The sequence below is a fragment of the Stegodyphus dumicola genome, chromosome 6 (genome assembly GCF_044657685.1).
Source record: "Stegodyphus dumicola isolate Sdum_Otavi_A_Nest chromosome 6, ASM4465768v1".
Classification (NCBI taxonomy): Eukaryota; Metazoa; Arthropoda; class Arachnida; order Araneae; family Eresidae; genus Stegodyphus; species Stegodyphus dumicola.
The window spans coordinates 144,716,359-144,741,469 of NC_140773.1; the positions used below are offsets into that span (position 1 = coordinate 144,716,359).

At 33.9% G+C, this 25,111-nt stretch overlaps 1 protein-coding gene across 3 annotated transcripts in view; it reads right to left on the reverse strand.

Annotated features, from left to right (window-relative positions):
- LOC118201536 (protein kinase C, brain isozyme-like) overlaps positions 1-25,111 on the reverse strand; it is a 435,934-nt gene that overhangs the window by 156,212 nt on the left and 254,611 nt on the right. For all 3 annotated transcript variants that reach the window (XM_085818956.1, XM_085818955.1, XM_085818957.1), the window contains exon 6: positions 22,517-22,673. In XM_085818956.1, coding sequence (XP_085675082.1) covers positions 22,517-22,673 — 157 coding nt within the window. The remainder of the gene's footprint in view (positions 1-22,516; positions 22,674-25,111) is intronic.

Consider the following 25,111-nt stretch of genomic DNA (forward strand, 5'->3'; position numbering starts at 1 on the left):
ACCGACGCTGTTCTCGCTCTGTATAAGCATATCATTTCGAAATAAAAATCACTTGTTGTTCGTTACTGTCTCCCTCTGTTTGTCGAGTTTTATCACTTTCTGGCTACTTTTTCTTGGTGCTGCATTTTCAGTGTGGGGTGGTGTATTTTTATTTTTTCCTAACGAGTATAAAACTTCCCAAATATAAAGATAGGACACGCAAGACTGCATTAAAAGTTATATTTCGTTTTTTGTTCAATTTTTTTCTTTTTTTTAATTTTTCATTGCTAAAACATGAATATTTTTGTCATTTAAAACAGTTATGGAACTCAAAATATATAACTACGGCCAACGATTGCGAGAATAAAAGCCTGAAAAGTACTTATAAGCCGGGTAAGGGGAGTGGGTTTATATATATAATTACGCTACTAATAAAAAGGGAGATGCAACCGTCCCATATACAAAAATCGTTTTTGATTAGGTATTTCTCCCGCCTTCCTAGCGTGCCTTCCTAGTGTAGTGGTCAGCACACCGAGCCGGTATTTCAGAGGTCCGTGGTTCTATTCCCGGCGAAGGCGGTTGCTAATTTTTCATCTCTCCGGCTTCCAAAAATTATCTAATGTTTCTACAGTGGAGCCCGAACTAAAAGGGTTGTGGATGATGACTCTTCACAACCAGGACTTGGCGATTGGGTCCCCTAAAAACCCCAGTCGCCCTTTAAAAGGGGGAGTATGTAAGGTATTTCTCCCGCCTTCCTAGCGCAGCACACTGAGCCGGTATTTCAGAGGTCCGTGGTTCGATTCCCGGAGAAGGCGGTTGCTAATTTTTTATCTCTTTGGCTTCCAAAAATTACCTAATGTCTCTACACCGTTTTGGAAAAATGAGTTCTTTATTCCGTCTTCACGTACAGACGTCACGAAAAAAAAAAAAAAAAAAAAAAAAAAAAAAAAAAAAAAAAAGTGTGTGTGGTGGTGGGGATTCGGGAACAGTGAAAATGGATATTTCCGTTGAAATAATGATACTCGAAGTTTTTCGCGATTACAATACTTCCTTGACTTCGCACAATGATGTAAAAAATGCGGAATATAGCAGAATAAAGTTCCCTTTATGATTGCTGGGAAAGTATAAACACCCCAAAAAAATTAATAATAGAATAGAAATAAACATTCAGTAATCGAGATTATAGAATTATCTCGATCATTTAAAATTGCCATCAGTTCATACTGTAAATGTATTCGACGAACTCTAAGAATTAAATTTATTCTGAAATTTACAACTTAATAATAATAAAATTTTTCTAGTCCTCAAAGGAGGGAATTTTAACTACTCTTTCAATTTAGCTAAGCAACATAATTAAAAAAAAATTTAAGAAATGGCATGATGTAAACGGATATAGTTAATAACTTCACTTACAGTTGCTGGATTTCGATAAATGCAAAAATGCATAAGCCATTACATAATTACATCCGGAGAATTTTTCCTTCCTTTCTTCTGAATTCATTAACACTAAGAAAGCGAATCTTTGAACTTTTAAAATGCCAGATAGGCAAATGAAGAGTTCGATTGCTTCAATTAAGCTATTAAGTAATTAATATTAAAATTATCTTTTGCCATAAAAAAGTATTTCGAAAATAGTTCGACGTCCCCACTCTCCATTATTTCAAATCACAGTTTTTTTTTTTAATTATATTTCCTCAATTAGTTTCTTTTATCAGTTTCCTGTGAATGATAAGCAGACATCAGATAGCCAATTCTGGGACAGCAGAAATGGTAAATAACCGTTTGAGAAGACAGAACTTCAGAGGTTGTTCGCACAGACAATTTTTATTGTATTTACAGAGATATTTTATCTAAAATTTTTGCGTTTTAAATGTTCCATTTGATAACTTTTTTTTTTTTTTCACTATCTTTCTTTATACACCGTAATTTCCTATATAATACAGCCTTTTACAATCAGAGGAGGTATTTTATCCCATTCCCCTTGAACAGCTTTCCAAAGTCCAAGGAGGGTTGTACGTCGACGTTTGAACAATCCGCTTTTTAAAAGACCCAAAGCTTGAAAATCCATGGATGATACATGAGGCAGTTTAGTTTTAGTTTATGAGTGAATGGCAGTGCTTAACCCCTTCGAGCCGGGTAGCGAAAACGCGCGCTTATCGCTGAGGCCGGCAGTGTCTTACGCGAGCGTCTCCAGGGCCGGGGGCTTTTTTGCTACTAAGCCTAAATCCATGAAATTTCCGAAGTATCAACGCATTACTTAATAATGCTCTATAGAGTATTTAAACGGCTTATGCTTTATAAATATTTTTATATATATACTTTAATTACCTTATTTCTTGTTTAAATCCATATTTTACACATTTTATTTTAATTACTCACCATTTTATGAATTTTAACATTATACATCTGAAAACTAAACATATTACTTAAAATTCTCTTTTCGTATGAAAAATTTGAAAACAGGGATCTACACACAGTCCTAAGTTACATTCCTTGCACTCGTAATAACTCATTTGCCGTTTTGGAGGATTTTTCCGGGAATGTGAACAAACAAAGCATCGTCGTCTCATTTTCTTATCAGTCTCTTCGGAACAAAGTTTTGGAAAATGTCTTTCAGTTAATCTTTCAGAATCAATATCAGAATATCAGAATTTCAGAATCAATATCTGAAATATTTTGCATCATTTCTGCTATTTCATGCTCTGTTAAACATTTTCGACGCTTCGACATTGCAACGGTAAAAACAAAGAATTCACGTCTAACAAGATCTAATTATTTTCTAAAAACTGAACTGCAAACCAAAATACCCAACGCTTTAGAGCAAATAAAACTTCTCTACTTACAGTAAACAACTACCACGTGCGAATAAAGTGCGATTTAAAGAGACGTCATAAATCACGCCATTCGGAAACATTTATTTCCCCGTTTGTTTATATAATCACAAACACGTGTATGTGAGTCATGCTTCTCTCATTTCGAGTAGAAGGTCTAATTTACATGTATCTGAAACCATATGGACATACAGTGCCATCTTGTGGCAGAAATTATAGTTTGAAAAACGTTCCAAAGTACTGGCACAAATACGTGACAGTCGGTAGAGAACGCAACAATCCTCTGGCACGCCTGCGTGTCGGCCGGTAGGTAAGTGTGTTCGTTGCTGGCACGTATACGTGACAGTCGGCGCGAAGGGGTTTTAAATTGGCTCCGGTGCTTCTCAATTTTTAAGATAAATTACAATTCTAGCCGGAGCGCAACGGAGCCCTGAATAAGATGAGCTCCGATACTTCTTTTTATAAAACTGAACAACAATTTAAAGGGGGAAAAATATAATTCCTAACGTTTTAGTTTAACAAAAAGCAGACCTTGCAATACTCTATTTCTCTAGAAATACGAACTCATGAGAACATGTGACGTTGAAGTAAAGTCCCTCACTCACATGCGGAAGCCTTTCTCTTTAAGAAGGGCAATAAATTTGGAGGAGTTTGTTTAGGAAAGCGTAAATTTCTCGCCATGCCATCGTATCTAGCGTACCTCACAGGAAGGAAAATTTGTGTTCCTAAATATGCGTTAAGTGACAGTGAGTACAATAAGAGTGAAATACTGAGATAAACTGCTCAAGCACGTCCTATACATCTTCTTCCCACAGTATCCACTAATGGGGGGAAGCGTAACCAGCAATTTTACATTCATCCTTAGGAGTCGGATTCAGAACTCATTTTACCCCTGACACACATCTGCTTGATGGCTATAATTATATCAGCAGAGAGCCGTGGTCAAAGAGAACGTTCTCTCTCACCAAGATTCCCCTCATTTCTTGTTTTCACCCACTCATACCGTTATTCGTTTCATGCTGGAATTTTCATCAGCTATACCTTAAGTATATTTAATTTTTGTGATGATAAAAGAACTTTCCTCCCCCCCCTACGATCAGAGCTTAAATTAGGCCGGAGCCCACCGGATCTCGGCTTCGGTGCTTCTTAGTTTTTGTAATAAATCATAATTCTAGTCGGAACGCACCGGAGCCCTGAATAAGAAGGCTGCGGCACTTCTTTTATGTAATTGAATAACAATTTCAGTAGAAATTTTTATCTCGAAAATTTTATTTTAACAATAAAATTATATTAAAAATCGCTTATTGAATTTCAATTTATCTCTTTACATTTTATTTAATTATTTCAATAAATAATAATTAATTATTTAATAATTATCGATTAAATTATAATTAATTATATAATAATTATTGATTAAATAACAATTTATATAAACATTAATTAAATAGCCATTAATTAATTTGATAATAATAAACTATTTAATTTAAAAGTTATTAATGAGTTTAATAGTCATTTTATTTATTTATTTACTCTTATTCCTCTTTGCTGACGGTCTTACATAGGGCTCCGGCACTTCTAATCTGAGAAATTAAGCCCCGGTGAAGGGTATGGCCATGATAGCCGGTTCTTGGTCCATTTTCTTTCCAGGAATTAACAGTTGATTTTGACATGTGGCTGCTTGCTTTGTCTTAATGCAGTTCTACTGATTGATGACATTGTGGATAAAGAGAAAATGTGTTTCATATTTGAAAACCGAGTAAAAATACATTCTTGATAATATGTAAAGTTGATTTTAACATTTTCTTCCAATCTCTTTATTTTTAATTTGCCGTTATATGGAAAACCAGTAACAATCATAAATCCCACTGAAAAACTTTCTTTAGATTCTCTGAACCTTGTTCTAATTTTTTTCTCCTTTTTCATGATAATAATTGGATCTCTTTTTATTGCATCCATTTTAATATACTTAAGGTTAATCCATTGTGACTTCTGTTTTTGTTCGAATAAACGTTTTTTATAAAGAATTATACAGCGCGTTCTGCGTTCGGCGATATGTCGGGGAGAAAGGGCATACATATTATGTTTCTTCGCCATCTTAAAATTCAAATTAGCATTATTCACTTGGTTTACAGCTGACATTGAGCACTTTAGTGATTTTGCAACTGTCGTTTGACTTCCTAGATTTTTTTTTTTAACATTAAAAATCATCAACATTAAACATTTACAATATTCGAAACATTCCGCTTTTTTCTTGGATACGTATTTGGAGCTATTTTCCCACTTGAAGCCAGACGTTGACGTTTTTTCCCCTTTCTGGACCAATGGTAGCTTGTCTGAACCAATGGGCAATATTACCAATGATAGCTTTAGATATCGAAAAATCATGGATTTTCATAGCGTTTTTACTTCCTTGTACGAAGTAAAAAGGAAGTATTGTAATCGCGAAAAGTTTCAGGCAGCATATTTCAACGAAAATATCCATTTTGACCGCTATCGAATGCAATTTAACGATGTTTTTGAGTGATATCTGTACGTAAGGACAGAATAAAATACGCTTTTCCTTCAAAAAAATTATAAAACTGCTTTAAAAGTAATTCTGAAGAGAATTTTTCGTGGCGTCTGTACGTACGTATCTCGCATAACTCAAAAACGAGTAGCCTCAGAACGTTGAAATTTTGTATATAGGACTGCTATAACATGTAGATGTGCACCTCGTATTTTGGTTCCAATCGGCCGCACCAAACGTATATAAATATATTTATATATATATCCACTCTGTTACCCGGCTCAGTGATCTCAGTTTCTTTACTCTTATATGTTTGTAAATTGTACATTTTTTTGCTTTAAAAATGATTGAATTATGTTGTTTTTATCTTCCGGTTAAGGATTTTATGCCTTTAGTAAATCTGTATGCAATATTTTTAGAATTATCAGCAATTTTAAAGTTGTTTAAGTGCCGCTAAGCCTGTTTTTAATGGCGGCCATTGATGTTTACATTTGAAACAGGAGACTAGTGGATTTGTTGCCAATCTAGAGAAACTTAGCTTCGCAACAACAAAGATAACGCATTCATTTATTATTGCCAATTAAATCATGCTTAATTCTTTCTGGAATTTTTTCGAGGAAATAAGTGTTTGAGATTTGCTTCGTAATTTTTAATATAGATATTTTGAGTTTTTATGTATTTTTGCCTTCTCGCGAAGTGAGAACTGAATTGATTGAATGAGAAATACTCAATCGTCTGTGATAAACTGTTTCTTTTTTGTTTTGTTTGCTTAATTTTTTATGCATCATTCTAGCTTTATTATAGTATTTGAATAGAACATGTGGCAACGATTAGATAATTCTATTCTTTAAATGATATAAATTTTGTGCATTATGAGTTATAATATCAACGATATATATATACGTTAACTGTTATATAATTATTGGATTATATAACAGTTAACTTAGTTTCCGTTATATAATTATTATATAAGTTAACTGTTATATAATTATTAATACTGTTAAGTTAATCTAGCGCCAGAGTGTCGCTATGGTAAACAAATACTAGAGTGAATTTTAAAGAATGCATTTATTCTATTGTGGTTTATGCGCTGTCGGCGAAGTAGATTTAATTCAATCCAATAAGTTTAAATGAAATGCAAGAAAAAATGCGTATAATTTAATATTCCAATACAAGGAAGTCATGTGGTGTACACAACAGATTTTTTTGATAACTGGATACCAATAATTTTGTTCAGAAACAGTTCAAACATAGCCTTCCATCCACTGCTTGTTTAAAAGCGCCGTTTTGTATGCAAACAAAACTGCCAAGTAGCAGGTGATAATTTGTATTTTCAAAAATATAGCTGAGGTTAAAAAAAAATTTCCAAGCAGACTATTTTTTATAGAAACGCAAAATCGTCTAAAAATGTGCAAACAGCCGCCGTAATCTGAACAAATCCGACTCTGTTTTTATTTCCTTGTACTAAGTAAAGTATTGTAAGTGAATCATACTTCAATGGAAATACCCATTTTGACTATTATTTGAGCTATGTATGTATAAAGAGAATAAAATGACTTTTTTCCCCAAAATGGATTGTTCCCCCCCCCGTGTCTTCTATACCTACGTAATTTATCTCCCGTAACACAAAAACGATTAGCCGTAGAAGGCTGAAACATTTTATATGGGACTACTACAACATCTAATCCTGCGCCACCATTTATTGCAATCAAGCAGTTACCAAAAGTATATATACAGTATCCGCCACTTAATTAAAATGAATGGTTAATAAACTCAGCGGCTTATTACATTCAAATTTCCAGGAACCAAAACAAATATATATGAATCAATAGAAAAGCCACCGTTTATTAAACTCATCTCCGCTGTAGGGTTAGATAATGTTTGTAAATTTTTTTGTGCGGACTAAAGCTGAGAGAGACAGAATACCTTTATTTTACGATTAGCAAAAACAGTTCTCAAGAGCCTTGAGCATCAATTACAAGTTATCATAAGCACGCTGTCTACAGTAAACAAGATATTCGAGGTTGCAATTCTAGCAAGAATATCTCTCTCAATGAAGAAAAGAATATGAGAATTCCGCATCAGTTTGGATTTTGTCGCTGCCTTTCCACCACACATCAGCTCTACCGAGTGTTTGAACACATTGCTGAAGGCCTTTTCAATATAAAAAGTTTATAGCGGGACTCTTCCTGGATATAGCCAAAGCTTTCGATGGAGTCTGGCTAGAAGGCCTGATTCACAAATTACTCACCCTGAGTTTTCCAGGGGCATCACAAACATCATTAAATTCTACCTGACAGGTAGAAACTTTATTGTTCTCATGTCAAACACATGCTCTTCCCACTGTGCTATCGTAGTCGGTGTACCCTAGGGATCGCTCCTGGGAGCTACACTTTTCAATTTGTATGTGAATAACATTCCACAAAAAGCCTACACCAATCTAGCACTTAAGCTGATCCCAATGCTTTTCTTCGTCCAGCATTACAAGCATTACAAAAACACATCACTTGAAACCTAGTTAATTAAATGGAAAATGGAAATCAACATAGATAAACCTATAGCTGTTCTCTTCACAAGGAAGACTGATGGAAATATAAAACTGTGTGACTCCTCTCTGACCGGGGCGAGATGTGTCACCTATCCTCCGCCAGAATCTTACGTAGACTCTACACAATGTATTATCAAGAAGTTCCAAGTCCGTAAAGCTAAACTTTCCCCTTTACTGCCCGGAATGGCGTTTTATCTCTAGACGACCAGCTACTTTTGTATTATACAGAATTGCATTCTCAGACAAATCATCCACTGTCCGTGGTTTGTAAGGAAGAATATAAGTCATGAGGAATTGGGCACAGCACAAATTCGTGCCTACTTCCATCACCTGGCAGACAATTTCCATTTGAATAACATGAAATCAAAGAATAACATCATTCCTATCTATAATTACAATTTTCGTAACTATGTGAAGCGGCCAATGACCATCTTAAGCAATAATTTGAAAATACTAATTCATTACGTTTTTGCATTTTGTTTCCTGCACCATACAAATTTTGTAACATTTTTAAATTTCTTCTGTATATTAATACAGACAACTTTAGGCAACATTTACAATACATTAGTATAGTAAATGTTGCCTAGAATTGTCTCACTTGCTTGTATAACTATGTGCTTTGATTTGCACTTAAAGAACTTATAACAGTAACCTCATGCCAACAGCTTATCGTTACCTGTGAAATTTTATGCAAGGGACAATGCCCTTATATTTTGTTTGATTGTCAAGTAACTCTTTACCACTAACAATTATTCAGACCATACAATATTTCGTAATAATCAATCACTTTCGATGAAGGTTGGACTTCGAGTCCGAGTTCTCTGGTGCTAACACCACTTCTACTCACAACTTCATTGTAAATGAGCGAGTGTTTTCTAGGATTAAGGAAAAGGTGATTCTTAAGTCAACACTGGTTCCCTTTCTCAAACACCAACTGATAGGAGTTGGAAGTGAATACACACATTATGTTTGCAGGTTGTTCTTAGGGAAGCATCATAAAAGGCTTCCTTTCAGTATCGTACGTTATCAGTCTTTGATTAGAAAAGGGGAATGGTCGTTGCAGGCTGAAGAAAATAGAAAAGAAAGCGCTGATTACACATATAATAAGCAAGAAGTGACAAGTCAACTTGACAGACGAAGTGCAATCTTTCTGTTGGCTAGAAACGAGAATTTCAGATTTGAACATATAACTGGAAGAAAAATTTTTTTATCTGCGTGCGCGGAACTTGCAACATGTCGAAAATGCGTAAATGAAATGATTTAAGCCTGAAACAAAAAGATAAATTACTAAAAGATTATGATACATTTTGTAAATTTAGGAAAAGAAGCAGCATTGAAAATGATAATTTCCCAAACAGCACTGTGTAATTTACTTAAACAAAGAAATAAAATTGATAAAGAACAAGAAAAAATGCAAATGTCTCAAAAACGCAATTATAGACCGCTTTATCAACAATTTAAAAATGGTGCTTCTAAGCCTACATTTGAAACTCTTATGCTGTCACGACCAAGGAGGTTAACCTCCTTGGTTATCACATACGATATTTGTTGCCGGAACAAAACGTTTGGAGGAACAGTTCTGAGAATCGCTCTTCCGCGAAATTGGGTTACCACCTTCACTTGGTAAACAGGCTGAAAGCCAAACAAGAATTAATTATCGCTCAGATTGGCGAAAGTGACGTTTCCTTTCAAGTTACGTTAGCTTCTTCGTGTTGTTTTGTATCGCTCATACTCTTTTCGCTTTAAACTTTATTGCTAGCTATGGAAGGTAATAGAAAGGTAATTGCTATCAAGTTAATCACTTTGATCTCCACTCCACAAGTAACAGATAAACACACTTCTGGTTTATAGCAATCAATTACATCAGTAATAGCCAAATTCTGTATACATTAAGACTAGTTTAAAACGTGTGCTGGATAAGTCTATTTATCAGACATTACTTATGTGTATTTTCTGATGTCTGCATTCCAATGAAAATTTGATGGCCCACTGGAAAATTTGGGACTTGGTGAAAGCATTTTCTTGACTAACTTTATGGCTCATAATTACTGTTCTGTCATCCGTAAATATAAACAAACAAACAAACAGGGAAAAAAAGGGGGGGGCCTTCTATGACAAAAATCTATATGGCTGATATTTACACCCTCACTGCCAGCAGATACTATTAAGCAAAATGAAGATTAAATAAAGCATATGGATACATGAACAATCAAACATGTGCGAGTTGTTTACTGTCCCATAGAACACTTAGTAATATACCTAAAACATATTAATTATACCAACTCTAGAAATCAGGAGGTGCACATCATGAGTTTGTTTTATGTGATTACGGCAAAGCCTCGAGGGATATCTGCCTAACAGGAAGGATCCCTTTATACGAGATTTTTTAAAACTGGCTCGTATATCAGTTACAAAAGAGGAAAACCAAGAAAACGCCCATGTAGGCAGCCCTTTCGCGGCATTGTAACCTCAGACAGAACTACCAGTGCTCAACGACGCGTCGGCCACTACTAGGCCCGTGCACATAATTGGAAAGTACAATTCATTATGTAAACACACATGAAGGTGATAATCAGTTGTGCACTGTTTTAAGTAATCAAATGCTATAAATGCACAGCTGTTACACTTCTTATTATTTATTAGTCATATTTATATTACGTAGATCATACATATGATACAATAATTTGCAAAGAACTGATGACTACAGTTGCTGCCAATTACATAATCGTTATATGAATTAGAAGTAACTTCAAATAAACTTTTTGGCAAAGTTAATTTTTGTATTCATACATACATATATATTCACATCTAATAAGTCATATATTTACATACAGATAGAGAGATGCGATGGTTTAGAAGTTGTTGATATATATTTATTAGTGTTAATGTAATGAATAAGATTTATATTAATGGATGTATACATAAATGTTTTTCATCATGCATAATAATAAATCAATAAATTTCCAATGTTTCAATATGTAGCATTTACAATAAAAGTATAGTTTCGAATGCATTTATAATACAAAAATTATTTCATTAATAACATGAAAATAATGGAAAAATTTAATGAGTATTCTCATTAATACATAAACTATGCGTTTCTTTTTTTATGCTATTTAAAATGTGTCCCTGATTATGCAATTAATTAAAAGAAAAGTAATTAGGAGAAAAGCTGCGCATATACAAACGGATTTAAAAAATTTTTCAACTTAAATTTAAGAAATAAAATTCTATTATATAACAGTGATAATACACGATCAGCACGAAATACGACAAATTTTGGCGACGAACAATTTGTAAACAAATCCGAACTGCAAGAACGTCGTAAAATACTGTCAACTCTGAAATTTCTACGATTATATATTTAATGAATATATTAACTGTCTAATGAATATAATGAATATATAAACTGTCTGAGTCACTTAAAAATGACTCAGACAGTCATATTACAACAAAACAGGAATAATTAAATCGGCCTCTATTTCCACCCTCCAGGACTTTACAGTGAGAGCCATCGCCATATTGAAAGTTACCCGTGATCCTTCAGAAGCAGAACTTTCGGCTGATTGGTTGAACGTACGAGGAACACGTTTCCAGGCGGAACATTTTCGGGAAAGTTTCAAAATGTTGCTCATAGCCAGGACATGCTGTTCCTAGGTAAACGAAACATTTTTCGGAAGCCTCCCGCTTAAAGCAGTGCTACTACTATAGAAACTCGTTTCTCGGAATTGTCCCGCGTAGCCGCGCGCGTCCCAAGAAGTGCTAACCTCTTTAGTAGAATATGAATTAAGTGCATCGGTGTATCACTTTCGGTGTCCTTTTGCCCCAGTGTTTCCAAAAGTAACTTTCTATTTTGTACACCGAGAATTCTGCCTTCTTGCCCACTGGTCAAATGCTTATTTTTGAGAAGAAAATTTAATTTTAATTGCAAAAATTGATTTTCAAACTGTTTCTAACTGTATCTGGCGTGACAAGTTTTTTGTATTATAAAATTTTGATGAAGATTGAGTTTTTTTTTGCCCTGCCGCGAATTTAGATCTGAAGGGATTGAATTAGAAATATATATCTAATGAAACTCGAGGAAATATGTTTAAATGAAATGTACCAAAAAATGAGTATAATTTAACAGCCCGTACAAGGAAGTTGCGTGGTGTCCACATCAGATATTTTACAGCAACTATTTTCGGCTGCCAGCGGCGAGTCATTTACAGAATTGTATTCATTATCACTATAAATAAAAACAAGTCATTCTTTAATTATATATCTGCTCTATTTGTTTGTTCACAGTTAATGACAAGGTCACCGGGTTGTTGTTATTGACTCCAGTAAACTGATGATTGCTGTTTGTTTGAGAGCGTGATTAATCGTAGATATTAGATAAGTGCACGAGAAACCGCACTGAAGTTTCCTAACAAGTCGCTTCCTGCATTAGACAGAAAAAATTAAATACACACAACTATCGATATTCCATATGAATTTTGTGCTTAGAATTTATCTTTCATAACGCGTCTTTGGATATTTACAGGAGAAAAAAAAAAAAAAATCCTTATGTGTACATCACATGACTTCTTTGTAAGTAATCTTAAATTATACGCATTTTTTGCTGCATTTCATTTAAATTTATTTCATGAGAGATATATTTCTTATTCAATTAATTCAGTTCTCCCTTCGCAGCGAGGCAAAAATACATAAAACCTAAAAATATTTTTTGTAAAAATTGAAAAATATAAAACAGCAAATACAGTTAAAACAATTAGAAAACAATTTTTACAATTAAAATTAGATTTTCTAAGCAAAAAGAAGCAATTCGGCCAGCGGGCAAGAAGCAGATTTTTCGGTGCACAAAACTGAAAGTTTACTTTTGGTCCCACTCGGCAAAAAGACACTGAAGGTGCAGAAACTGATTTAATTCAATATTCTGCTACGTTTCAAATGCAAACAAATATGGCTGCTACGGTAAAAAAAATAGGCTTAGCCACACTTAAACAAGTTTTAAATTATCGATAATTCTACAACTATTGCACGCAGATTAACTAAAGGCATAAAAACCTTAACCAGAAGATAAGAGCAACATAATTCAATAATTTTAAAGCAAAAAGTGTACATTTTACTGACATATAAGAATAAAAAATCTGAGTTCATAGAGACAGTAACAGAATAGGTAAATATATACTTTCGGTGCGGCCGATTGCAACGAAAATGGGAGGTGCACAACTACATGTTATAGCAGTCCTATATACAAAATTGCAACATTCTGAGGCTACTCGTGTTTGAATTATGCGAGATACATACATACATACATACATACATACATACATATGTACGTACAGACGTCACGAAAAATATCTTTTGAATCCATTTTAAATGCTTTTTGAAACCCGTTTTGGGAAAAAGAGTCCTTTATTTTGTCCTTACGTACAGCTGTCATGCAAAAACATCGTTAAATTGCATTCAGTAATGGTCAAAATGCATATTTCCGTTGAAATATGATACCCGAAAATTTTCGCGATTACAATCCTTTACTTCGTGCAAGGAAGTAAAAAATCCTGTAAGAAAAGCACTTGAGTTAATTTTTGATGAATCGCTTGTCTATAAATTAACTAGGTGCAAAACCCGGCGCAGAGTGAAGAAGCTTCATTTAAAAGGATGGGAATAATTTTTTTTTTTTTTTCTTTTCCCCCGGAAATCTCAGGTAGACAGTCGTGCCATTTTGGTTCGAGGCGAACGGTGCAAAACTTTTACGAAGTTCGAATAAAACTATTTAACAGTATACAACTAATATGGGGTCATGTAAACAGTTTCAGTATGAATTGGTACTTGCATACAACTTTCGATTATGTCTTTTTTCGGAAACGAGCTCGAATTCATTTATTTTTATTAACCAGTTAGTTTACGTTAATTAGTTTTTCTGTCTTTCTCGCTTTCCATTTTTTTCTGCGAGAATGCTAATTTCTAGTTCGCACGTATTCAAATGAGGTAGAAAGAGACAGTATTTAAAGGAAGGTTTTAGAAAGTAGAATTAGAGCGTGTGCCCCTGCTGAAGGCCACGTTGTTATTTGATTCTCTTGAAAGCATGTAATTCTCTTACTTTTGAGTCATAAATGGTGGCTGTGTTTGACGACGTACTTTCTGTTAGCTTTTATTTGAGTTAAATAAAAAGGTCCTTTACATACCCTTCCCACGTCTCTGTTGTAATTTACAAGACATAGCGATAAATCGGTTACGTTTTAAATAGAGTTCATACAGTTTATGTTACCAAAGACGTTGATACTCTACAAGTTTATGAAATATCTCCATCTATTTTGGTCGCTTTCTTCACCGTTTCAAAAATGACAGAGAGCATCGATGATAAATTAATGAAGATGATGAAATACACATTTGACCACGAAATTGAATTAAGAGTTTTTGTTACTTAGCCACCCCACATTTTTGTCATTCGCGATATAAAATTGTACGTAATTCTGTAAGTACAATTACTTAATCGATTATTCTCAATAAGCTATATAATAATTTATTTTTCTCCTTTTAGTGAATTAATTATCTTATTCCTTTTAAATGAAAACTTATTATATAAAAATAATTTCTTCTTTAATCGTATTTTATTTTCTGGTTTTTTCGCAACTACAATGAATAATAATCACTGTATAGGAAAAGAAGCTTAAATGTTACCCGAATGATAACAGAATTTCATCTGAGATGCGACTCCTCCTCAGAAAAGAGAAAAACGCTGAAAGATTGATTAAACTGGCCTACGCACCATCTCGAGGCACTGAATGGAAAGTCTGCCCACGTATGATACGATACACAGGAAATCTTGTGGGTGCGTATAGTCGGCGTGCTTTTGGTCGCAGTGTCATTAAATAAGGATTTACTAGTATCTTTGTCATATCGGGTTTCTTCCTAATTCGCCTAGTTTGAAAGATATCCAGTTCCTTTTAGATTAATATCATGCCATATTCAGTTATCCATTTAAAGAGGTAAAATAAAAACTGAAAGGTTTCAGATTTCAAAGGTCACCTAAAAGGGCTTTTTAGTCCAAAGGGGCTTTGTCCCTGAAGGACTATTGTTTTCGTTTTACGATTTTGCGTGGAATCACTATAAATGTCCGTTTCACTTTTCAAACTGTTGACACCAAATGTTAGAGTCCTGCATTATATTTGAAGAAATTAAATAATGAAAAATCTGCATAAATGTATGTATATTTCTCGCATTGTGATAAAACAACGGTACATAGAGCCATCGAATTTTGAATTACGTAATTCTACTGCGAATATGGGCATGTGGAAGTCCAAATTTGAAATTTGGAATTTATTTTATTATCGATTTCATATTTTGTAAAACTTTAATGAATTTCTGAGTATCAATCTCAACAGTTTGAAAGCGAGCAATGGCAACAATCTGCGGGGGAGGGGGACTTTTTGACTCCAGCGCGCAGAATTGTGTAACGGAAATTCTAAAGATAGGCTCATTTTAAAATTATTTTGCGACATTGCTATTGAACGCAAATTTATAGTTTAAATGCGAAGAACATGATATTTAATAAATAAAGGTAACACACCAAGCGTTAAAAAAACGCCTCTTTTGACTTAATTTAAAATCTGAAACTAAAGCAGCAGAGCAGTATACGTTTAGAATTCCCGATGAAGCGTTAAGTGCTGATATACAGTTTTCTGATTTTTCTTGCCCCCCGCCCCACCACCAGTCTTTTCTCAGTGCATCAAATTCATGTTCAGTTTTCTTACTAAGATGTCCTTACAAAACTTTTGTCATCTTATTATTCACGTTTTGCGTGTTTACTTTATGTATTAAATATCACGTTTTTGGCGGTTACGACAGATAAAATTCGATTCCACTGCAAAATCACAAAATATTTAAAAAGAGCATATCTTTAAAATTTCCGATAGACAGTCTCGCGTGATGGAGACAAACATGTTTGATTCCGTACAGTGTTGCCACTGCTCGTTTTGAAATCGGTGAGTTGTTGATAAAAAATTCGTTACAGTTTTAAAATATATGAAATATATACAATAAAACAAATTAGAAGTTCAAAATTCGGGCTTCCGGGTTCCTATGTTCGGGTGGGGACTACGTTTTTTAAAATTTGATGTCTCTGGGCATCGTTGTTTTTTAACATTGCGAGAAACATGTATAAATTTATGCAGATTCTTCATTATTTAATTTCTTCAAATATAATAAAGGGCGATAATATTATTATTAATTATAATATTAGCTATAATATTAGCTTGTGTGCACTCAAGTGAAGGTTTGAGACTGTTAAACCTATTTTGCCGTCTGAAAGCCACGTTATTAAATTTGCAATAAGAGTTTCTGACTAACTTCACAATTAAATTACTCTCTCTAGCCTTTGGCTATTCGATATTCAATTTTTTTTTCCTGCATTGAAATTTCTACATTGCGTTTCTCGCCATAAGTTCTAGCAGACTTTGCAAGCACCAAGAGCGCCTTCTTCTCTGTTCATTCATCTCATTGAATTTAAATTAAAAGGGTCTTGTACACCCTTCTCAAGTTTCTGTACGTTAATTTTAAACTAAGCGATAAGTCGCTTAAAAGTCTAAAAAAAGACTAAGTCACATTTTGCAGCCGTAAAAGATGTTCAGCCTCATACATTTTTTAGGTAAATCCATGCTTCATCAACGGTCACAATTTCCATTTATCTTCTGCTAAATAGTTTTCATACGGGGTTTTACGAATTGTTCTGCGTTGAGGCACATGCGGCCAGAATTACGTTTTTTTAGCTTTTGTAAATCTTAATAAGCTAAGTTGTAAATCTTGGTTTTCTTATTTTATTTATTGTTACTACAGCTGCATTTAAAGCTTTTGCAATTGATTTCTGCATCGGCAAATTTTATCTTTTTACCGAAGACTAAAACTTTAGAAACATAAGAAAGATTTCGTACCTTTTTCGGGTATTCATATGAAGTCGTCTTTCCATATGTAGAAAATGATGAACGGTTTTTCCCTTTCCTATTCCTAATGTTGCTTATTTTGCACTTACAAATTTTAATATCATGCAGTTTACAGCATTTTCGAATTATGGAACAGGAATCGAAGAGCAAAAAAGATGTCATTTAATAAATAGCCTGTTTACATGCGACATTTTGAAAGAGAAAAAATTTAAAAGTAGCAGACGATAGTTTTCATTCTAAATAATAAACTTTTGTTACGTACTTTTATTCCAAAACATTCTCTTTTTCTAAAATTCATTGAAAAAATCTTTCTAAAAATGTGTACACAGCGTGTAAAATTAGTAAAATGGAAAAAATGCGGTGTGTTTAGCGCGAAAGTTCATTTATGAAAGACTTCTAACGTTTCTGAGAATTATGTGGCTGATATTGTACCCTGAATCTTAATACTCGCAGAGCATTTCTCAGTGGAAGAGAACTTGGCAACGTAATGTCGTAGATGTTTTGAAGGGAAACGAAGAAAGTCTGAAGAATTTTTTCTGCTTCTGAAAAAGAAAGACCTATGTACGACCGCCCCAAAATTGATAGAATTATTCAAAATCTACATCCAACTAATATTATTTTTTTGCCTAATTTTAAATGGTTGACTAAAACCGAAAGCTATTTGGCGACTTTTTAACTCCCCAGTCGTCCCCATTTTTATGTGATTTGGCAATTTTTGTGATCTATTTCAGCGTTTCTCAAACTTTCTGTAAGGGAATAGCATTTTTATACATTAGACTATTCTGCTGACCACTTTTCTCTTGCTTCCTTTGAAAGCAATTTTTTAGCATATATAACTACCAGTATACTTATATTTTTAAAATACAATTAATTAAAATTGATGTGATTTTACGTTAATAGTATGTAAGTATGTTAATAGGGAAAAATATGAAAGGTTTCAGATTTTAACGGTCACCTAAAAGGATTTGTTAAGGTTTTTACGCTCTCGCTGAGCTCGCAGTCTGCCAATCTGCTGTTGCACTGACTCCTGCTGCCCCACTTCTTTTTGTCTTTTTTAGCTTTATTATTAAGCATCTTTTTCTTCGCATTTACGCCAATTAAACAGCAAAATCACAAAAAATTTTAACAGGAGCACATGGTTAGAATTCCCAAATGCAGTGTTAATTCTCCTACATTTTTCTATTTTCAGTCTTTGGGAAGTTCATCGTTTCAACGTTCAGTTTTTTTTAGTATGAAGGTTTATGAAACTCTTTTTCTTTTTTTTTAATTAACGTTCTCTGTGTTAACTATATTTTTTATATATCACGTTCTTCGCACTTACACCACATAATATTCAATTCAACAGCAATATCACAAAATACTTAAAAACAGCTTATTTACAAACTTTCCGATAGACAGTCAGTCTCTCGCGTTGGATATAAAAATGTTTCATTGCGTACAGTTTTAGCACTGCTGGTTTTCTAATCGTTGAAATTGTTAATCAAAAATTTATTAAAGCTTTACAAAATATCAAATGCTTAATAAAAAATTAATAAAGCCATTCCATAAAAAGTATTGAATATTTTAATTAGATGGATCATGAATTAAATGCATTTTCATTATTTAAATCAATCCGATTCAAAGGTAAGAAATTAATTTTCTTAAGAACTGCATCTTTTGCTTTCACACAGCTTAGTTTATTAAGCCAGGACGCAAAATCTCATTTCGACGATAACAGTCTTTTTGGGCAAAAAATTTATATCCGTTTTTAATAATTAAGGGCTATTATAGTTTGCATAATCTCTTGTAGAGACATTAGGTATTTTTTTGAAAGCAGACAAGATGAAAAATATGCAACCGCCTTCGCCGGGAATCGAATCACGGACCTCTGGAATACCGGCCCAGCGTGCTACCGTTACACCACGAAGGCACGCTAGGGAAGTGGGAGAAATACCTTATATACTCCCCTTTATAAAGGGCGACTAGGGTTTTAGGGGACCTAGTCGCCGAATCTCGGGTGTGGAGAATCATCATCCACAACCCTTTTTAGTTCGGGCGCCACTGTAGAGACATTAGGTGTATTTTTGGAAGCAGGCAAGATGAAAAATATGCAACCGCCTTCGCCAGGAATCGAACCACGGACTTCTGGAATACCGGCCCAGCGTGCTACCGTTACACCACGAAGGCACGCTAGGGAAGTGGGAGAAATACCTTATACTCTTATCTTATAAACAAAAATTAAACAATTATCGGTACTCGCATTAACGATAAGGATGAACGCGCCGATTCTTTAGTAGCTGCTCTGGTTCAGATACATGCTAGCAAGAAGCACCACAGTCACAGTACTTTTAAACCCTCTTTTGTTGCTAAGACTAGAAAGGAAAATCGACTGGCAAGATAGTTGGTAACAAATTTCATAAAATGTCATCCTTTACACAACACGCAAGCTTCGAGGACCACAGATAGAGAAACGCTGATCTATTTCGTTCTTATTTAGCGATTTTAGTTCAAAAATTTATTCTATGATATTTTAATTATATTAACCGAATTGAAAAAAAATTCTAGTCCGCCAGTTGTTTTCAGATCACGCATGCGGTCCGCACGCAGTTTGTGTTTGTGACAACTGTTTTACACTATTCTATTAAATTTTAGATGTATTTTCTAGAGTTATGTACATTTCTAGAGACATGTAGATAGAGAGATTCTATAACATTTGTCCATTTTTCTGAAGGTTCCATGTACGTAACCTTACATAATGTGCATAAAATCTGCTCATAGAATTCTACTAATTCTAATTTTTGCTTCTGAAGAAAAGGGTCCTATTTCTGTGATCCTCAAAATCGATAAAATTATTCAAAACTTAAGTCAAATTAAGGTTAAATACTTAACTGAAACAAAAACAAGCTGTTTGGCGATGTAATCCCTGACTTGGAGACATTTTTCTGATTCCTGGCAATTTTTATAATCTATTTTGACCCATTTGGCGACTTTAATTCCGTTAAAACATTATTCGATAAAACTTTGATAAAATTAACCGAATTATTCACCACAATAAGCGATGCATTTTCCATGTTTTGGTATACAAACGGGAGGAGTTCGGCAATTCGATAACAATATGCGAATGGTACCATTAACCCCGATTACATTAAGCGGAATAAGCAGATCTTAAGTTTATGCTTAAAGCAAAGGCCGGATGCAAAATAATCTTTAACTTCTCAACGGATGATACAAAGCGGAGATTTAAATGCTATCAAGCACCGATACCTGCACATCTTTTCTTGCAAGTGAGTATTTCGCAAAGACTTTTCAAGGGCGCCTAGAAAGGGAAAACCGTGGAGCATGCAAGTAGTAATGTGTTGCCAATGCATATCTTGGAATAGAAAATAAACAGGTTTGTTGTATCTAAATTACTGAAATCTAAAACCATACAGGAAGTACCATTGCAATCAGTAAAAGAAAACACAAGGAGTAGGTTTATAAGTTGTCTTTCTTATCAATCAATTTTTCTTTGAAGAAAATCTTCGAATTGCACCGAGGTTTTAAGTTTCTGTCATATAGTTTATGTTTATGTCATATATTAATAAAGTTGCATCAGTACATCGAGGGCAGCCATCATATTCATTAAAATCGAACTTTTGTGAAATTAGAATCTGTGATTTTTGTGAAATTAGAATCTCCCCCCCCCTCTGAAAACTGGTTCATATGTGCAAAATTAAAAATGATAATTATAATAAAAAAGCAAGTAAGCATAAATGTAATCAATCATTTCTGCAAAACGTTTGCTTTTATTCCTAATTTAATGTTATCTTTAAGTTATTTATGTGCAACTACATGGATTATGATTATGTTGTATACTGAAAACTACTTATACAGAATAATGTTGGATCACTTTTTAAAAATATTGTAGAATGTCAACATGTTGAGGAAAGTTGACTTCTGAAAGAAAATATTTTCACAAGGAATAATTCTGATTAGAGATTCGCCAGATATAACGAGAGAGAATTATCTCATAACAGATATTTTGATGACGATTCTCAAAAGAGATATAATAGAACAATCATACTGCCGTCCAACGGGATAGTAGTTAGTGACTCTGACTATCGTACCGAAGGGCCCGGCTTCCAATCCCAGAGAAGGCATGGATGTTTGTAAATGTACAGTGTCTGTGCGGCATGGGGAATTCTAAATCTGCGGAGAGAGAGCCGAAAGTCCGCTCGAGAGGTTAGTGGTAAGGGAAGAGAGGTGAGACACCTTCGGACTCATCCGCTCGGGGGTGCTCTTCCTCAAAACTGGGGGCGGAACTGAGTTAAAGTCGAGCTGTCACCTATTGGGTGCTCAAGGCTCATGCGAACGACAGGCGCATTTGACCTGGTAGCTTTATGTGCCGTCGCTTTTCTACAATGCGATTAAATTCGGAAGATTTAATGTATTTTTCTCCGCGGCAACACTTTATACCACTGAGTTTTCTAATTAAATGTGAAACATAAAAACCTAATATTTTATCGAGTGGCAACACAAAGCTTGTGTAAAGATATGCCATTGCGATAAGTTATTAGTTGCTATTATTGCTTATCCAACGAAGACTTCATCTGTGGCCGATATATGGCGCCACGCCTGATCAACTTCATCACTACTGAAGACTTTGCACTTTTATTATGTTATGTTATGTAGAAGTGAGGGGGCCCGCTAATATTTACCCTAGTAAGCAAGTAGAGCTACCCAGGTAGATTTACCCCAGGTAAGCAGGTAGATTTACCCTAAGTAAGCAGGTGCACTTTTATTAAAGGTGCACAGGTTTTTTCCATTTTTATGGAATTTAACGAACTTTTACAGGTCCTTAGGGGATTGATAAACATGTAGTGGTAAAGGCCTTCGGGTGGAACACCACTTAACGAATGATGATCTCCGAGATTTTAATCAAAAGTTTGTTAAATTCACACAAAATACGAGTAAGAAAGAAATAAAACACAAATACGAAGTTCAATATTCTGTTTTCAAGGCGCAGGTGTTCGGGTGGAAGACTACGTGTCTTCTAAACTTGGTGACCCTAAATGTTGTCTTCTTTCAGCTATGTGATTAAACTCGAAAGATAAAGATATTGCATTTTGCCGAGTGGCAACACACTACTTTTTTATCGCTGAGTTTTCTGATTAAATTTGAAATATAAATATCTTATGCTTTGCATAATGGCAATACGAAGCGATTAAACTGCTGAGTTTTTGCTAAAATTCGCATAAAATAGGAAATAAAGAAAAAAAAAAATAAATTCGAAATTCCATATTCTGGCTTAGAAACTACGAGTGTTCAAAATCTAGTTGTAGATGAATTCATTATTCTACGATGCGAAGAATATACAAACATACATACAGATTATTCCATTACTTTTAACAGTAGTTATATAAATACAGTATATTGCAGCTTCAGCTCCATCAAATCCACCAGTTCATCAACCTTATTAATACACTAATCAGAACAAAGAAAACTAATCACACGACAGTTGCGAAGAGGCTATTTTCAGTGCTGAAAAAAAATGAAAGAAGATGTACGTGTGAATAAGAATTATCTGTAGTAGCAATATTCTTCAAAATAATAGAGCGATTTACTGTCAAATCAACAAAGGCTATGTCTTGAAGTCTGAAAACTTGACGTTCCATTTCTAATGGAAACTTTTTTGAAAAAAGATCAAAGAATTTTAATACAAAACTAATCCTAGTCTTAAGAAACAGTTAAGAATTTATATACTTACAACGTTATCGTCTCCATCCATTGGGGATTCAGGCAGGCTTTAATGGTTTTAGTTTTTTTCTTTTGTGAACTACGATTTTCAGGAATGAGTTTGAGTTTCACATAAGGATCAGAAAGACCGTTGGGATCCATAGGAATCAGATTTTTTGCTTGTCGCACTGAAAAAGACATAAAAAAATAGGTAAACTTGAAATTTCCTCCATGTTCACAACTTTTAAAGACACTATTACTTCACAATTAATTATAATGATGTAGCATCGCAATAAGTGATATAGTTCTCAGTAACATAAATTTCAGAATAAGGAAAGAAAGAAAATTTGATAAGATTAATATTTTAACGTCGCATCAAAGGATTTGTTAAGGCTTTCTACACTCTCGGGCACATCCCGGGTTACCAATCTGCCCTTGCACTCACTCCTGCTAACACAATTCTTTTGTCTTCTTACATTTATTATTAAGCACCGCTTTCTTCGCATTGACGTTACTTAAAACGGAGCAACAAAAACACAAAATATTTAAAAACAGCATATCTTTAGAATTTCTGATAAACAGTCTCGCCCGCTGGAGATAAAAATATTTTATTCTGTACAGTGTTGCCTCTGCTCGCTTTGAAATCGTTGAATTTCTTAATTAAAATTAGTTAAAGTTTCATAAAATATGAAATATAATAATTAAAAAATATATTACATAAAAATATATTACATCATATACTTGATATTTTAATTAGATAGATTATAAGGTTCCAACCTTTAATTTACAGCTAAGTGTGTGGAACCAGGAGAACTGGTAAGCGAATAATCGCTTTAGCTCAGGAAAGAGAAACGTAAACTCAAGAAGGGTTAATTACCCTTTATTGCTCAAAATAAGGTTTTACAGATGGCCCTTTCTCAGGACGTAAAGAAAAGCCTCCACTTGGGCTTGAACTCAAGAATACTAAAAAATCAAACTTAACTAAAATAATATAGAAGGTATCAAAATTCTACAGAAGGTGGCCCCTAAATGGTAACTAAACGGCGAAACTATCAAGGATCTGAAATACGACCGAGCGTAGTAATAGCTTAGAGAGAGTGTAGCCAAAAGGCGAAAGCGTGCCAGTCAGAAGCTCTGGCTCTCTAAAGAAGTTGGTGAAACTTCCACTTAAGTACTGCTCTTCCTTCATTTGCATTTAATCGCGATTCTAAAAACACACTCTGGCCGGAAATTCGTAAGTTGAAATTAGAAGAGATACGAAAGTAACTTTTAACTACAGAGAACTGTTAAAAATTTAAAATAAACCTTACAAGATCATGAATTAAATGCATTTTTATCATTTAAATCAATTACAAGAAACGAATATTCTTAAGAACTCCATCTATTGCTTTCAAATTCCTCAGTTTTTTAATCCACAACAGAAAGATTATGTTAAAAGATAAATGTCTTACATTTTCCTCAATGGGAACAAATTCGAATAAAAAGTTACACGACGCATTTATAGTGATTAGACGCAAAATCCTGCTTCAAGATAAAAAGCTCATTTTGGGCTAATAATAACATTATAAAGGTAAAAAACTCTGATGTAGACACCACATGACATTCTTGCACGGCGTGTTAAAAATTATACACACTTTTTGTTGCACTTCATTTAAGCTTATTTGCTCGAATTTCATTACAAATATACTTCTCATTCAATCAATTCAGTTCTCATTTCGCGGCAACACGAAAATACATAAATGCTTGAAATATTTTCATTTAAAATTGTAAAATAATAATAATAATAATAATAAATATAAATAAATAAAAAAAGAAATCAAAAATAGTTTAAAAAACATTTTACAATTAGAGTTTTTACGGGAAAACAGGCAATTCGGTCAACAGATAGGAAGGCAAATATTTCGGCTCACAAAACTGAAAGTTAACTTTCTGTCTCACAGACAAAGACAACGAAATTGGTGCACTAAGTGATTTAATTAGCTGCTCCATTAACAGTCTCAAACGTAAACATATAACGGTCACGTTAGGCCTAGCGTCTTTTAAAATTTTGAAATTGTTAATAACTACATCTACTGCATGCAGATTAAGATATGATAAAATATATATAACAGTAAATTATATTTTAAATTAGCACACCTAAATAGCCCTTACAGTTCTTAGCCAATTAAATTAAAGGGAAAAAATACTATAAATACCACTGCTAGTTCTGAATTTCACTTCGTTTGGGTCTTCGCGGAATTGGTTCTAAATTTCTTAATTTTTTGTCTCTCTCTATATATTGTTGCGTGCGTACGGGTTCGTTATGAGTTGAATGCACAAGTTCGATGAAAAACGGACAAAATTTATTATTATCACAACAATAAATGCTTAACTTTCCTCAGATATTCTTTCAGTATTACAATATCTCACAGTAGTTATCTTTTAACTACTCAAACGTTCAACAGAATTTAATTCAAAACAGCTAAAGAAAGCTAATCCGAGAATTCGCTACAATCAACAACAGCAATTTTCTAAACAAACTCTTAAAACAACAACAAAAAAACTAATAATAATGCAAAGGCCAATGAGGAAAAATTTCGAAGTCCCTATGGTAATCAAACTATTTACCTCCACGTCAGAAGAGTAC